General features: G+C 39.9%; 1 protein-coding gene across 3 annotated transcripts in view; it reads right to left on the bottom strand.

Moving 5' to 3' along the window:
- Positions 1-855: 855 nt before the first annotated feature.
- The window catches only part of dnmbp (dynamin binding protein), a 47,465-nt gene continuing 31,045 nt past the window's right edge, over positions 856-17,275 (bottom strand). For 2 of the 3 annotated variants that reach the window (XM_034214450.1, XM_034214451.1), the window contains 13 exons: positions 9,050-9,258; positions 8,848-8,947; positions 8,386-8,533; positions 7,094-7,111; positions 5,928-6,127; positions 5,700-5,830; positions 5,500-5,604; positions 4,886-5,014; positions 4,448-4,783; positions 4,131-4,319; positions 3,541-3,739; positions 2,470-3,113; positions 856-1,900 (listed from right to left, as the gene is read on the bottom strand). In XM_034214450.1, the coding sequence (XP_034070341.1) occupies positions 1,715-1,900; positions 2,470-3,113; positions 3,541-3,739; positions 4,131-4,319; positions 4,448-4,783; positions 4,886-5,014; positions 5,500-5,604; positions 5,700-5,830; positions 5,928-6,127; positions 7,094-7,111; positions 8,386-8,533; positions 8,848-8,947; positions 9,050-9,258 (2,594 nt within the window). In that variant the 3' untranslated portion in view covers positions 856-1,714. The remainder of the gene's footprint in view (positions 1,901-2,469; positions 3,114-3,540; positions 3,740-4,130; positions 4,320-4,447; positions 4,784-4,885; positions 5,015-5,499; positions 5,605-5,699; positions 5,831-5,927; positions 6,128-7,093; positions 7,112-8,385; positions 8,534-8,847; positions 8,948-9,049; positions 9,259-17,275) is intronic. The other variant, XM_034214452.1, reaches the window with a different exon arrangement.

Here is a 17,275-nt window from a genome sequence, read left to right as displayed (position 1 = left end):
TCACATACAGTACGAGTCCTGGCCGAATGCAGTGAATGCACACAGTTGTAATATCAAAACTAGAGCAGACCATGATGGGACCAGTGTCAATCTACGGTGGGCTTCATGCTCACACCGTTCTAAATAACCCCTCACTAACACTCCACCCACCGGTAAATCATTAGGAAACTGCATTGATTTGACAGGAGTTACATGTGATTAAATACTTTGTCTTTTTGCCCTGTGACCTTTCTTACTGTGGAGGTGCTTACAGGCATAAAGTGGTAGAGAGTTAGAAAGTCGATGGGAGGTGATATGTTGACGCTCTTGGCATAGTTGGTGTGTTTTTAATAATCCACTCAATAAATGTATCCCTTAAATCAAAAAATTTATTAACCTGAGTTCAGGTTTCCCAACAAGTTGAAGAGCTGGAATTGTATCACATCAATCTTGTTTACAATTTGCAAACGTTATGAAAATGGTACCATTTTGCAAAATGCAAAACACCCTTATTCAGTTTTGCACTGTATACATTATTGCAAATTGTACTGCATTATACTTCTGCTTGGCTTCTATACAGTATATGCTAATGTAATAATTACTATAAGTTCAGGACTGATTTGTAATGTATTAGTTGAACACAATATTCAAATTGTTGCATGATAAACTACAGAAACCCTGACAGGCAACTGAGAAAAAATGTCTGATCCCTTTTCTATGTCTGATCTGGACTGTTTCCCTCTTATGTTTATGAAAAAAAAAAAAAGGGATTTTATTTGTAAAATTTAAAAAAAGTTGAATCTGTAAAAACACGTAGTAAAGTATTTTTCGAACAACACCCTTGAAAACAAACAAAAATAAATGTAAGAAATTGGCTTAATTTGTCAGCTGAGCTGTTTTTTTTATTCAAACAGTGATCACTTTACAGTGGGTGCAATAGCATATTCTCAATATACAGCACTATATATAATGTACAAAGAGTTGAGTTTGGAGCACGACCTCTTTCTCCGTGTTCTTTAACCTCTTCTGACAGGTTCAGCCGGTCATCACCTGTTTGCACGGTGTCAAAGTGTATCGACAAGGGGAGTGCTAAACCATATATTCAGCTTTTTTTTAATTACAGATTCAATTCATACAATACGCCAAATTCTTGTTGATTGCTCCACAGACACTTCAAAGCTCGCCACCAGTGGATAATCAACATAAGTGCCTCAAACCTTGATTGTTGAACATTACGGCATAGATGTCATCTAATATTCATTCATCATTCTAGTGGTAAACCACAAGCAGAAAAAAGTCATTAACACAGTGTTAACATAAGTCTGTCTTCATACATCTTGATGTTTGTTTAGAAAAAAATCCAGCCTGAACCCAAAACATTCACATTTCCATTGCAATCTCCCAATGCGTCAACCTTTAAGACTCTTAAACATACATTTCATTGTCTTCAGCCACAGAGAATATGGCCAAAAATATGGTGCAATTCACAGGTTTATCACTGGAAACAAGAGGGAGTAGGTGCAATTTCCAGTAAGTAAAAATAATATAAAAAAGTCTATAAATATAGGCATAAAATGCTAACTCTTAGGAGCAGAGTCAGGCGCAATGGTCAGTCTTTCTCACTATCAAACTCCATGATATAACAGATCAGAAATAAGCGACCATGTGTCCAGATGCTTGTCTGCTCAGAGAGCCTTCCTCAAGGCGTCGTACAGTCTTCAGGGTGAAACTTTGTTCAGGTATATTCTGATTTGCGGATGTAGTTTGAAGGCACGTAGCCTCGCCGGCCTTCCGCCTCCCCGAGCCACCACTCACTGTTGCCGTTCAAGTCCTCGAACTCCAGAATCCGCAGCCTCTGATTGGCTGAGATGGTCAGTTCATTGGCACAACGAGCCTCGAAGGAGTAGATAGCATAGTAGATCTAAAAACGGGAAAAATAAATAAAAACACAGTCAGTCAACGCAGTTTTTTCCCCCAACATTTTAAAAGCAGTATTAATATCTGGTGGTAGTATCTAGGATGGGCTTGTGGGAAACAACAATGAATTATGATTTTTTAAAATTAGATAAAAGAAACTAACAGAAGCTGCTTTTGTTGGGTAAAAGTTCAAATAGGGATTGTATATCAATATTTTGATATGATACAAGCTATTTAGTCTTAGATTTTGTCTATTATAAAATCCTAAGTGTGTTTTTCTTCCTGGTTTCAAAAGCAACATTTCAATAAAGGGATTTGCATTAGGCCACTTAGTCATAAAATCCACCCCAATGATTATAAATCAAAAATATGATTGTCAAAATATGTTTTGAAAGCATCAATGGTCAACCCTAAGCCCTGGTTAAAGTATCAATATTGAGTTATTTGGGATGTATGATTTTCTCTATAACATCAATCCCTTAGTTTAACATGGTTACTCTCATCACTTGAAAATTAAATGTCTGCCCTTGTTATAGTATTAAATTCCATCGTAGGATTCAAACTTCCTCTCACCTGATGACCGTCTACTTCACTCTCATCTTCTGCTTCTGGCTCCGGCTCGATGTACACCTCTCTGGGGGGAGCGGCCCTCTTCTGGCCCCCGTTATCTCCGTTTCTCAACTGGTATGAACTGTAGGTTTTGTCCGTGTGTCCATGCCGCTGTGATCGATTGTTTCTGAGTGAAGAATAAGAGTCTGTCTCCGAGAGGTCTGCCGTCTCCTTGTGGCTGCTCGCTCCCGCATCGTACGAGTCTCTGTGATGCCGGTGAGAAGGCTCCGTGTCTCTGGAGGAAATTCTGTGAGTTTGTTCTGAGAACTCCCTGCGGTTTGCGGGATTTCTGGGCGAGGAGTTGATGGAGTTGCTCTGACTGGCAGGGTCGAGGCTGGGAGTGTCTCTGGGGTTACTTCGACGAGACGAGGCAGAGTCGAGAGAAGGGTGTGGTGAGGAATGACCCGTGGGCTGCGACGTGGAGAAGCTGACGGTGGCTGCTTCCTGGTTGAAGGTTAGCGTGCTGTTGCTGTTTTGGCGTGAGAAAACAGGCGAGGAGCCGCCGTAGCCCGACTCATTGGACGACTGGCTCTCGATGGACACGTCCGATTGGCTCCTGCGTGGGTTGTAGGGTTTCAGGAAGGAGCTGTAAACAAAACCCTTGCCGACTGCAAAACAAGCAAATAAATATTTATTAAGCATCATTATATTTTCAAATGTCAGAAGCACATCCAAAAATGTTGCTCTTCATCAGGGCTTACAGACTCAGGGACAGTTTTCTCCCACAGGTCATAAGACTGCTAAACACCTGAGCTCTGTAAAGTGCCTCGATAAACATTCATCTGTTTGTCATCTTGCAATCTACTTATTTATCTAAATAGTTATCACCACAATAAACCGTATTTAATTTCGTCTTTATGTAATTTCACATTCTGTTCTTGTATATCATAATCTATTTACATAAGACTTCATGCACTATTTTTTATTTGTATTTTTGTGCAAAAAGATTCATAACATTTTCATTGCCATTTCTACACTGTAGCTTATGTTCACACGACAATAACACTTTTGAATCTTTGAGTACGAATGACCTACCTCCTGTATCAATGAGCCAGCGGTTGTTGCTACCCATGGGGTCCTGCTGCTTAATGACACCCACAAGGTCTCCCTCCAGTACAGACACGTCCAGATCCTGGGCTGCGTTGAAGTTTCTCTCTGCCTGGAAAAGTTTCTCAGGTCCGTAACGTGCCAGAAGTCCCGCCCGGTGCTCGTCCGTCTGCGAGATGTGGTTGGGCTGAAAGCGACAAGGACAGGAGTCACAGTTAGATCATGAATTTGGTCTGGCACCAATCAGAAACAGAAATAGAATACGTATTTTATCATTATTGATTTTGGTTACAATAAAAGAAAGAAAACATTTAAAAACGGCTAAAGTAAAACATGTTCACATTGTAGTTTATTATGTAAGAACAATATACATGTAAAAGAGTGTATTGCAATATATACAGTGGTGTATTTGTATTAATAAGAAAGATATTAATAATGAAAACCAGAATAATGTTCAAAATAATAATCCTAAATATGAATATTGCACTGTTTAATAAATCATACACACAATATTGCACTGTTTTTTAAGTAATGCAGAGAATAAGAGAGGGAGCATATAAGATGAGCGTTTCACTCACAGGTGCCGGCAGATGCTTTCTTGAAATCTGCTTCTCCATAGTCTTCTTCTCTACGGTCTTTTTGGTGGAGGCGGCAGGAGGAAGGTTCTCCGGGCAGAAGCTAAAGCTCTGCAGGAGTTGGAGAACCCGACCGTACTCCTCTTGAAACTTAGAGATCAGGTTCCCCTCTGGGCCTACTTTGTTAGAAAACTGGAAGAAAGAAAGTGTAAAGAAAAAGTCAGGGTTAACAACAGAATATAATATAATGAGTGAAGAATGTATTAGTATGATTATTATGTCCCACAATCCTCAATACACTCATAACCAAAGTTACTCACAGCTTGTAGGAGGGGCTTCAGCTCTCCCAGCGTGGTCTTGGTGAAGTTCTTCTGTGAGTGAGCGAAGGCCCTCACGCAGCCGGTGAACAGATTCTCTGCTGCTCCGTGGAACTTGGGCAGCTCGTCCAGGAGTTGTGCGTTGAGCGCCTCGTAGTTGTTGCGCGCCGCCTGCAGCTCGTCCTGGACGCGGCGGTCCTTGAGGCGTTCGGCGCGCTCCTTGCAGTTGTCGTAGTCCAGCAGCTTGTCGAAGCGCTTCTGGATGAGCTTGTGCGGCCCGGCGAACATGAGGAGCAGCTGGGTGAGCGGGTTGATGACTAAGGCCTCTGTGCGCTCCTTCTGTAAGGGGAAAGGAGAGGAGAGGGTTGATGGAGGTCATCAGAGTCATTCTCAATGCCCTTTAATAGAAACTAAATGATAACAAACAGGAAGTGGACTTACAAATTGAGTGAACTGTTTGTCGCTGATGCAGCGGTGAGCTCTCTGGAATCTCTCCGGGTCGAGAATGCTGCGCTCTGTGTAGATGTCACAGAAACTGATGGCCGCCAAGACCTTCACAGACGCCGATTCCTGAAGAGATACATTTTATTACAATCCATGCAAGCACCAACAACATATAGATACACTCGGTGGAGTATGTGTGTAGTTCACTGGTCTCATTAACAATAGGGTTTTTAAGGATGGTTTTTATTTTTATGGAATCATATCATATGTTTTTATCTTCTGCACTGATGTAGAATGGGAGGAACAGGCTATGCCAGTCCATAATATAAAAACAATAAACTAAATACTTTTTAGTTAAAAGGTCACAATAAAATACTGAGCTAATCAGCAAAATTAAGAATTATTACATGTATATATTCATTAAAAACAATGGGAATATGTTTGTTTTTCAGTAGTTGGTTTGAAAATAAATGTAGGATTTATCGTTGTTAAGAATAATTACATTTTGGAAGTACTTTAAGATGCAATTAAAACGACACGGATCAGCCACAGGAGATATTTCTAGTTGTGTCTTCTTGGGAGTTTATATCATAGTGATAACATGTTCGTACCCTTATATGTTGCAGGTACAAGGAAATATCTCTGATGAAAGACTTGATGAGTCTCTCCTGTAGCCTGAACTTCTTCTCTGCTTCATCAAACGCTTCATCTTTAATCTGTGAGAAAGACAGAAGAAAGAGATCAGCACGATTTCATTCACAAAAACCTGACTACACTTCGCTTGGGTTAAGAAATAAAAACAGGGATGTACCTGGGGGGAGATTCCTGTGAGGTGTTTGAGGTGGCTGCTGACTCGGTTGGATTTCTTGATAATGGAGTGCATGCTCAGCTTGGAGATCTTGTCGATGAACGTGTCCTCGTCGACTTTCCTGTATTTAACCACTGGGGGCAGCAGAGGGAAAATAGTTCAGACTCTGCACTGAAGAAACGATTTCCCAAATACAGACCAACCAGCAGGCTTTAAGGGATTTGTTGTTACCTAGGTCCTTCCTGCGTTTGTACTCGTTGATGTTCACGTTGATCTCTTTGATGGCCTGCAGAGCCTCGGTCAGCAGGGGCCGGTCGTGGTGGCTCTCGGGTGTGGCCCCCAGCAGCTCCATCAGCAGCAGGGGGTAACGCATCACCCGCTGAACCGGCTTGATTAGGAAGGAGCCGAGGTTGATGTAGTTTGTTTTCCCCCTGAAAAAAGTGAGAGGGTTTGGTTGGAGGAAGAAATTATGATATGTGAAGAGAAGCTCACACACAGCCACTATCACCATCACAGCTATTCTATTATTTCCCCAGATAACACACGTCTCTGTATCATGTGGATGTATGATCCAATGATATGTAACCATCATCACATATTCATATATTCTGATGATGATCACACAGTTTTTGGGAGACATAAGTGAAAAAAGAACACACAAATAGAAAAAAAATATCGATTTGTTTAGTTTTAATGCAATCTTCTGGATATATAGTAACAAGGTCAATTGCATAATGCAGGTGTTCAAAGCCCAATTGTGATTGGATGTCTGCATGAGCGTCAAAGAAAATATACTGCTATTGTTAAAATAAGGTGTTAGAAACTGAGGTATGAATTGTGGAATCTTATCTGCCTATTTAGGGTAAACACATTTCCAAATTTAAACAGTAAAAACTGTCAACATTCACAGTTTTCACTTTGTCAAATGAGGTCACATGCAATATGACTTGTTTATGGTGTAAGAGTTAGAATTGTGGTTACCCTATTCTCCATAAAGAGAGCTTTGAGTTACAACATTTTCACAATAGAGAAATCCTATAATGGGTATTATATTTTAAATAATACTAACTAGATCAGTTAATGTTTATTGCTATTGCTTTTTTTGTCCAGAAGATGGCATCAACGATTACCTTTCTTTTCCACGAATGAGACGGAATATGTCTCTTCCCAACAATTATATACAGTATTCACATGCACAAACAACAAATACATTGAATTCATCTTAGTCCAGAGAAGAAAATGAAATGCCAGCACACATGTTTTAGAGTCTTCCACAGCATCACAAACACACACAACACACAAAGAGGTCATTTCCCGGGGGTTAATGAGCAACAGGCATGCGGTCGAGATGATTCTCATTCTGTAAAATCATGACATCACTTGTTATGGACACTTACCACTCTCGATATATGGCCCTGTTGAAGTGAAGGTTGGAAAAAGATGACAAAAACAGGATTTATTAACCTCTGATTAGAAAATGTCATTAATGCTTCATATTTCTATAAGTTAAATTCTAAGAACTCAAAGGAAGTATTTGCTTATGAAGGGACTTAATCCAGGACTTTACTTTGCAAGAAAACAGCCAGCTGCACCGTGGTTGTTATGGTTTTGTTTTGTGAATTCTCTTTTAAAACTGGACAGAGGCCCGGTGTGGCAGTAAAACTCTTCAAATTCTACTGGGCGGTAGATAGATGACCTTTCAAAGCTGAATAGGTTGCAGCAGACACTCACTTTAGAAATACTATTACTTTCCTGAGGCTAGCAACAGTATAGTAAACCTACACAATGAGTATAAAAGCAGTATTTCAAAAGAAACTGATAACAAATTAATTTCAACAAAAGATTGTCAGTGTTTACAACACACAGCTGTACATTGCCCTTTTGTTAAGTGTGACTTCTTGGAAACAGTGCCCTTTTTTTAATCTTCCAGAGAACCAACCTGTGTTTATCTTCAAACCCTGATTGATGACTTACTTTTACAACATTATCAAGTGTCTGAGTCACAGATGTTGAAACTAGACAAGTGAAACCAGTTAGATCACATTCTTTGACTGCTCTACATTACTGAGAAGTCACAGCGCTCCATCTTAGTGCACATATAGCATGTGTACGGTAGGAATATAGTAAAGGCATGTTTACTGAAAATTAGCAAATACAAAAATGTATTAAAGTTCAAAAGTACATCTTCTGTTTAAAGATGTACTTGGACTGCATTCCCCTTTCATAACTAGCTTATGCATCACAGTTCAAAGTCTGATAAAAACACCATCATAAATTGTTTCCATGAGAGTATCAGCCAACAGCAAACCTTACTGTGGCCTTACTACACAACAACCTTTTAAAATATATATATATATATATATATGTATTGACAACTGAAAATCTGAATGCCATAACTGTTTACAGTATCAACTTTAAAGTTTGTATTCTACAGAAAACCCTATTTAAAGTTGAAATAAAAAAAAACATTTTACTCTACACACAATAAATGATCGACAGACTTTACAGTTAATGTTCAAAAACAACTTTATACTCGTATTAGTCGCGGCAACTCTTGCTTTGATTTCATGCTTTTAAAACACACCATCATGCGAAAAAAGTGTTTTAAGTCAAACGCACAAGTCAAGCTGAAACCTCAAACTAGTGAGAGATCCTTTTGGACCTTTTCTCCCTCCTCTCAGTGACTCACCTCAGTCTCTCCAGACACTCCAACACGTGGCTCTGGATGTTTTCTTCTTTCTCGTAGCTCTCGAGCAGAGAGATGGCATCGTCGTGGTTCTGGCAGTAGATCTTGTACACTTCTTCAAGCTCAGATTTGAAGCCCAGAAATACATTTCCTAAGAGCCCAGGGTACAGAAACGTAAGGTCAGAGAGAAGGATGGTGGGGGATGTTTCTCACTAACACAGGTGATTAAAGTCAAACAGGAAACAAAGTTAGGTAAGTTGGTAAAGACAGAATCTGAACCTTTTTAAGGAAATACTCAAATATGAATTGAATTGTGATATTTCCCCTAACTTTCTCCAATGGTAGCTATTTTCAAATGCTTTCAAACTCTTGTATATAACAGCACAGCTTGGGAAAGAAGTTACTTGACTCCTGGTTGGTGAAAAAGATGTCCAAAGGATGTGCATCAAGAAACTGGCTTCTTACCGATAGAGTCTGTGTCCTGCAGTGTTTCATACAGGCGTTGTGACAGGTCGATCACAGAGCCGATGTTGCCAAAGAGCCCATCAAAGTCCACATTCTTCACCTTTAATAAATGCAGAAATAAAGTTAAAAAACACTGATAAAAGTTTCTTGGTTAGGTTTTTGATGATGATGACATATTTTCTCCGCGTCTACATCTTCTAACCTGCTTCTTCTGCAGTGGCTCGATGATCTCCTCGACACACATCTGCAGGTCTTTGATGTAGTCCTTCTCCGTCTGCAGCAGCTCCTCGATGACCTTTGACCTCTTCTCCAGCATCCTCAGCTCGGGGTCCTCGGTGCCTGCGGCGGGGGAGGAGTCCAAGGTTTCGACGGAGTCCAGAAGTTTGGGTTGGGAGGACAGGAGCGTCATCTCTGGAGAAGAAGAAGACAGATTTAGTTGTATATGTGTTTCTTTTGTTGTTATTATTATTTATTTTATTTCAATGTTGTTGTTTGTGGTTAAGGTCCGTTTGTTTATTTTGTTTTTTATGGTTGACCCTGGTAGAATGGTCTATTTTACTCCCTTTATTGTACATGTCTGTGTATGTATGCTTTCTGTGTTTGACAATGTCACAAATAAATCACATATTAAAAAAAAAGATTTAGTCCATCTAATAGTCCACTTCTCTTATAAAATGTTTAAGTAAATATTATGATTTTTTCCCATAAATGGATCAATTTAGGCTCATAATTTGCCATGAAATTGGCAAAACACAAAGCTCGATACAGCAAAAAAGAATGAAAAGCAAAGTCCGAAAAAGGGAAAGAAAAACAGTTCCCAGCCCATGTCTCCATTCATTGTATCCAACATGATCCTGCACCCCCGCCCACCCACCCCGTCTTTTACTCGTCCTCTCCTTCGATAGCTTTTGATCAATGTCTCCGCTCTCACTCCCAGAGGCCCGATCTGTGGGGGTGCCCGGGGCCGGAGGGAGAGCCTGGTTCATGCACCGCTGCGCTTTATGAATGGACCCATAACTGGAGTGGACTCAGGCTCTTTGTATGCGGCACAATGGCCAGTGACAGCAACTACAGACGTACAGGCTCTCAGGGGCCGAGCAGACACTGAAGAGGAGGCAGCTAGAGGGGACTGAGGGAGCAGAGATAACAGCGCTGGACAGTGATGATACATGCCGTATACATATCTTCAGTCACCACATGTGCTCTCTGTATCTGTGATTACTCAGTGGGACATTAGGCACTTAGGTGAAAGGATATGTCTAGAGATATTCTATAATGGCCAAAAAAGCCCATAAAAACTAAGCTGACAATGAATTATTGGTGCATCCAAAGCCCAAGCCTCTTTCTTTGTGCCATAGACTGGAATGTAATCAAAACAACTATAAAAACGCCACACTATTGAACTCACTAACACGTTCCTTCATTACCATACTAATTAGAGCATTAAACCTGTGGCAGTAAATACGTCCCCGAAAAACAATTTTATTCTGCTGTTTAAGTCATTTTAGGTTAAAACAGTGCCTGGTTGTTTTTTGAAATGTTTACATGTTTTTTAAGACTTACAACTTCATGAGAAACAAATGGACTTGAGGCTGAGGAGGTCGTAAAGTATCATGAGATAGACTAACACAATTTCAGTTTTGACTTCTCATGGATTTGTTGACAAAAAAATATAGATTAAAACCATCCTTTCCTTTTACATTAACGGTGAAGTGCAGAGGAAAATAAATAGTGGCAGCAGAAACACCTACTGTAACCGTCTTGTAAAGACAAGTACCACTTTAATTCAGATGGGTTAGTGTGCTACTTAGAGGATCTGTGGAGTGTAAAAACAGCTGCAGTTCAAGGTTGTGTATATTTTAGATTGAGGCTCTGTTACGTCTCAGTAGGTCAAGATGTAGCATGCGATGTGTTGACAGACAAGGATGACCTCACTCTAGCTCCTAACAGAAGCTGTCAGAGGCTAATGAAGTTAACTCTGCTTACCCTAATGAACTTGAAAATGCTTGCATGCGAGACACCACCAACACACACAGACACGCCAGACTGCTGCAGTGTCATAGTCATGTTTAAATAAAATCAAGGCAATTACATCCTTTTGTAAATGTAGTTCCTAAGTGTGATTAATTACAGAACCATGCAAACTTCTCATGTAAAAACCTTGCACCACTTTAATGCAATGTCTTTTTTTACGTTTTAATGCAAACAAAATAGAAAATGTTGACCCAAATTTCTGTCTGATCCTCAGGCCACCTGCCTTTTGTCTGCCTCTCTCTTCACGTGACTCGGCTAAAGCTCGACTCAAAGGAGCTTTTCTCACTTTGCTCGCCCCATTTATCCCTGCATCATCCGTCACTGCTGCTCCACCAATCGCTAACATTCCCCCACTGCTGAGAAAGTAGCTCACTAATGGGTTTTAAAAGTCACACAAGCAGCAATACAAAGACAGACTGAAAACAAAAGACTCAGAATTTAATTGGAATCAATCGGCTCATTCCCACGTTTGATCCTCCACATACACAGCGTCCTATGCTCCACTTCACACGGCTAAATAGGAAGCTATTTCCATCATAACAACCTGTGGAAATGCAGGACCAGAATCTGACCCCATTTAATAAATGTCCACTTTACTTTTCTTTGTGGAGTATTATAAAGAAAGCATGGGCATTGTGCACTTGTTGGCAAAACACACACACAACAAGAGGCTAGAATATTTTACTGTACAATTCCTTTCCAATCTGATGTACAGCGGAAATGATATTCACTGGGTTGTGAGTGAGAAACGACGACATGTAAGGTGCCTACAGGGTGAGGTGTAGCATTAAACTATCATCATGTGGAACGGGATCTGCCCTTTTCACCCAGTCCGCAGCAACAGGAAACACCCACATAACAATCACTGAATGTACTGAATCACAGTCTGTGACAAGATGACAACAATCAGAGCAAACAACCACCTGCTGTTGAAAACTTAATTATAGGAGCAAGCCTTCAAATGATCTAGATCTAGAAAACTAGGAGGTGCTCTATGAACTATCATTCACAATAATAATACGAACAATCGTAACCAACTGTTGAGGATGTTATTCAAGTATCTAAAGTCAGAACATGGATGAGCGGAATTGTTGCCAGCTGATTTTCCTCTCAATCAGGTATGATACAATACCACTTAATTTGTAACATCTCTTCTTTTAAGGTTCAAGGCTGTTATTAGTCATACGTACATAGCTACAGTGTAGTTATGACAATGAAAATCTTAGGTCACAGGCTCCTCCAACAGTGGAACACAATAAAACAGGAAAAAAGAAAAGATAGTGCTAGTGTTCACTAGTGTTAGCTGTGATCGGACTGTAAACACCTGTTGAATACCAAGTCAATACCTGCTATATGAGGACTAATAGTGGACCTACTCTATGTGATAGAAGGATAACTGCTAATAAATAATACAAAAAGCTTTCACTCTTGTCCTAACAAGAAAACATTGGACAGGTTCAAGAAATAGATGTTTAAACGCTAGAGGGAAAATACACGTTTAAACTGCTCTGGGTGTGTATGTCATTTGCGGGATCAGTACGTGCAGTAGCATACAATAAGCCTTGGGTATGTTTAAACACACATACTGTAGAAGTAGTTTGTTTACTGTATAATCGACTCTTTATGCAGACTTCCAGACAAGGGGAACCAGGATCCTGGCTCTGCGGGGGGTGAGGGGTTGTCTGTGCAGAAAGCCAGCTGTAATTGCATTCAAGCGCTGACCTGGTTACACATATTAAAGAGTTTGGAAACATTTAACAAAGACACTGCTTATGTGATATGGGGACATATATGGGGTTATGGGCTAATGCATGCAGAGGAACTGTACTCATTTGAATGTCATCAAACATGTCTCCCTATCCAACTGTTATATAAACGGGACTCAATTCATTATGTTTTTCAAATCCATTGAGGCTGCTTATGAGGTTCTGATGTTAATAGTCAAACAATATCTAGGCAATATCTATTTTCTTACACTGTCAAATGTTGCCCAAGATTTTAAGTGACTGCAATGAAAAGGCATCAACAGGTTGATTCAATACTATATAGAGCAGCAAACTTGAACACTTCAAAGGAAACAGACTATTTCAACATAGTGTCAAGTTGGAATCAGCTGATTGCAGTCTCGCCTTATGAATCATATTCAACACTAAGTTTGTAGATTAAACACACAGCACTGGACGTCTGGGAAAGTCACAGTAGGGAGTGTGCTTAAAAGTGATATAAAATGACGTGAGCTGGGTAACTTTTCTCACTGCACCGCATCTTCAATCTATGTGTGACTGCAGCCTCAGTCACGACTGATAAGATTATCAAAGGACATCAAGAATTTAACAAAAGATAAAGTAGATACAGTATCAAGTGGCACCAACAGAGGACAGCTCAGTCAGAATGAATGGCTTCAAGTTTCCTAAAGATAAGTGCGACTGTGACTAAAGTGCTGTTTTTTCAGTATTCCTACGATGACAAGCATTGCCGTTTGTTTGTTTTCTGAAGCAAAGGAGCCCTTGTTCACATTTTGCCCACTTAAATGCATGCAATGCTGCTTAGAATATTTAAAGACCACTTAGGATTAGTTAAAAATCTTGGATCAAAGAATGGCCTCAAATGAAATGTTACAGTCCTTTATCAATGCGGTTATAAATGAATATTAACATTTCCCCTTAATTGTTTCCTTGAAAACACAAAACAAACACAACGAAATATGTTTATAATTATTGTCACTGTATTAATTGCTTTTTATTTTCAGTTTTTTTTCAGTTAGTCTGCAAATCCGCACAAGTAATCCAATGCACGTGTACACTTGCACCTGAGAAAATAGCATGTCAAAGTCCAGAATATTCTCTTTAAAATCCACTGATGCATTCTCTCCATATTTTCACTGCCTTGGACACACACAGAAAACAGAAGATGAAGAGGCTTCACCCACCTGCTGCTCACAACTTTCTTCAAGCCACTTCAGAAAGCACATCCCCCCCACATACACACACAAACACAAACACACACACACACACACACACAGGGGTTCAAACAACGCCACCCATTCTACGATAGTCCATTGTCAATCTGAAGTCCAGCTCCTGAGCCCGTAGAGGAGTGCACATCCCGCTGCAAAAGCTCCATTCCAGACCTCCAATTACCATGAGAATGTATGGGACCCCACCATCATTAAACACACACACCCTCTCACACACACACACTCACACAGAGACACACGGACAACAGGGAGGACGACCACTCGGGCAGACAATAAAACCTGGAGCTGGACTATCGCTGCGTGTTGCTTCAAATGAGATAAGAAATGGTTTATAAAATGACCAAGTGTTGCAAAATGTTTAAAGATTTTTTTTGGAGCTGCCATCAGACATGATTTACTTAATTTCCCTCCAAGGCAGCTCTTTCTTTTCTTTTACGCATTGCAGGAGAATACTGTGCATCAGCAGCAACTACAATAATGGGTAAAATATTGTAAAAAATTAAGACACCACATATTCAAACTCTGCTGAAAACCATGATGTAGTCAGTGTTAAGTATGACACAATATACGTTTATAAGATGCTGTACACGTGCTACATTAGCCCATTATCTAAGCCTCTTTCAAAGTGACATTGCTTTATCCGTCATGTGGTCAGCTATTTGTGTACCTGTTTATTTCTCTCCTTGCATTGACTTCTATATATTTCAAATATGAACTTTTGGTGGTTGAAATTCTGAGAATCTGGCCAACTTTTCCTCTATTTTTAATGGTGCTTTTTGATAAAACACATGATTTCTGAGTTGTTAACACTGCATGGACTCTCATTTGGCTTCTGTACCATTTTTATTTGGGTTATGCTGAGAAGGAAGGGTCCAGTTAAGTCCGAATCCAGTTATGTGATAAATCTGTTTCATGTTTCACAGTCTACTGAAACCTGACCAGGCTCCTCCTCTGACAGGCTGAATTCTATCAAAATTAAGATTCATACACATCTACCACTAAATCCACCCAAGTTTTGTTGCACTTAAGGGTATTTTTTAAACAATTAAATAATATAGTCGACAACATGATCAAAGAACACTCAAGAATATTATTTATTTTAAAGAAGTGACTTAAGTAAGTTGCACAACTGTCTAGTTTTCTAACAATCCCTTTCTGAATGCATGCTCTGTGGGCAGCGTGCTTCACTAATACTTGTGCAAAGTCAAAAAGTTTGGCTCTGCGCAGTGCGCTCTAAGGTCAGACACAATCAGGGCTGTGTGTGCACTGCTCCAAAGTTCACAGCAGAATGAACAGTCGCCATGGCAACACAAATAGCGGGGGCCCTCCTCATATCAAGCCAAGTTTTGGAGAGCAGGGAGTGGCTTTGCTGAAATGTTCACATGGGAAACTCTGCGTGAGTGTGTTGGGACATGTGAATAAATGCATATAAGCTCCAAGCCACAGCAACAGTATTTACCTGACAACCTGCAAGCCACGACTTGTGATTAATACTGGATGTATTAAATGAATCCATCACGCTGATTACTGAAAGCCACGTCAACAGAGGAAGAGTAAACATTAGCAAACTGTTAAAGTGCCTAAACACTTTAACATTGTGTTACAGAGAATAATGTAGTACTTATCTAATCTCAGTGAAAAAACAAACAACCAGCTCACTTTTATCTGGCTCTATCCACATCCTTTTGTGCATATGTGTGCCACCAGCTGTTGTACCAGGTACAATTTTGAAGGAAAAAAAGGAAGTTTATTCAGGGACATACCATCCACTTTATCTCTTTTTAGGGTCAAATGTCAAAAGGTCACATTCCTGCTCCTGGCAGAATATCACAGCAACCTTTATGTGCCATTGTTGGGAATTCCTTGTAATTACAGCCCTCTATTCAGCCATTATAAAAGCAGGCTGTGTGTTGATACATGTAGCATTCACATTGTGATTTTCTTAATCCTGTGTTAAGTGTCCACTATCAGACACCAAAGGATACAACTCGTCTTGTTTCCAGGTGGCTACAGTCTAATTAACGCAATGAATATATTAGCGCTTATATTGCTGCATGGGAAATGGGACCAATACTTTGGTCTATGGCTTAGATTTTCCCATTTCATCCCCTTTCTGTGATGAATAATGTCCAATCACTTCAAGAGACCATCAGTTTTGCATATGTGCCGAGGGACATTTAAGAGGAATCAAAGCCATGAAGTGAGGGACCTATTCAACCAAAAAGCTGAACTGTCTTCAAGTTAATGGAAAAGCAGAGGACAATGTGTCTATTGAGTCCCACAGGTGGTTGGTGAAAAACAATAGTGCAACAACGAACATAGTTAAACTTACTTCCAATATTATACGGTCTTTTGCATATTCTGATGGCTATTGCCTAAGAGAGTATAGAGAGGCGAAGTCCCTCCCCTTCCGGTGAACCTCCATGGGACCTTATTTCGGAAAAAGTATGTATTGAAGTCAATGGGGAGAGAAAGATTATCTTTCGATCCCGTTTGAATTGTGCCACGAATTACACATAATTTTGCAAGTCAAAAAAAGAAAAATGTGTCGTAAAACTGTGAAATAACACTTTTTTGTGTGAAACCGCTCAATGAACTACATCTCCCGTCTCGCACCACACACCAAGACGGCCGTCACGTTGGCATATTTCACTCCTTTCTTTCAGAATGAGGCGAAAAGTATTAAAAGAGGTGAAAATCACTCCAAGTCTGGGCATGTTGAGAGCTGGACACACACAAAAGGGGAGTTAGTCGGTTCCTTAAGAGCCAGCATGCGGGACCGGAATTCTGGGATTTGTAGTCTTTCTAGATGCGTATTTTTCATAGTCTTATATTTCAACAGTTTTACGACAAACTGTGACTTTTTTGACATGGAAATTATTTTTTAATATTGACAAACATCATATGTGTGATTCGTGGTACAATTCAAACGGGATCGAAAGATAATCTTTCTCTCCCCATTGACTTCAATACATACTTTTTCCGAAATAAGGTCCCATGGGTCGGAAGTAGACGGGCGGGACTTCGCCTCTCTATTGCCTTTACTGCCTGTGTGGGAAAATGTTTGTTCCCTGAGTACAACCTGAGTGTGAGAAACTGCCTTGAGACTCTTGATGACAGAACTTGCAGTATTATATCTGTTGCTACTTGTAGGACAAGTAAAAACAAAGGTCTGCTTGGTAACTTCTTGAGTTTTCCCATAAGTCAACAAGAAAATCAGTTGAAGTGTTCTGGGCACTGCTCTCTTAATTTCTAAATATATTCCTTAAAAACAAGCCGAATTTAAGGTATTATTGCAATAGACAGTAAGCTTCCTAATATAATCACCCTGTTAAAACAGCAAGTGCAAAGGCAAAAAGTATTACTATAATATTATGTTTATTTGCTCTGAAGTACTTAAATATGCAACAATCTGAA

Source organism: Gymnodraco acuticeps, unplaced genomic scaffold (genome assembly GCF_902827175.1).
Source record: "Gymnodraco acuticeps unplaced genomic scaffold, fGymAcu1.1, whole genome shotgun sequence".
NCBI classification, from domain to species: Eukaryota; Metazoa; Chordata; class Actinopteri; order Perciformes; family Bathydraconidae; genus Gymnodraco; species Gymnodraco acuticeps.
This window is presented reverse-complemented; position numbering and strand designations above follow the sequence as displayed.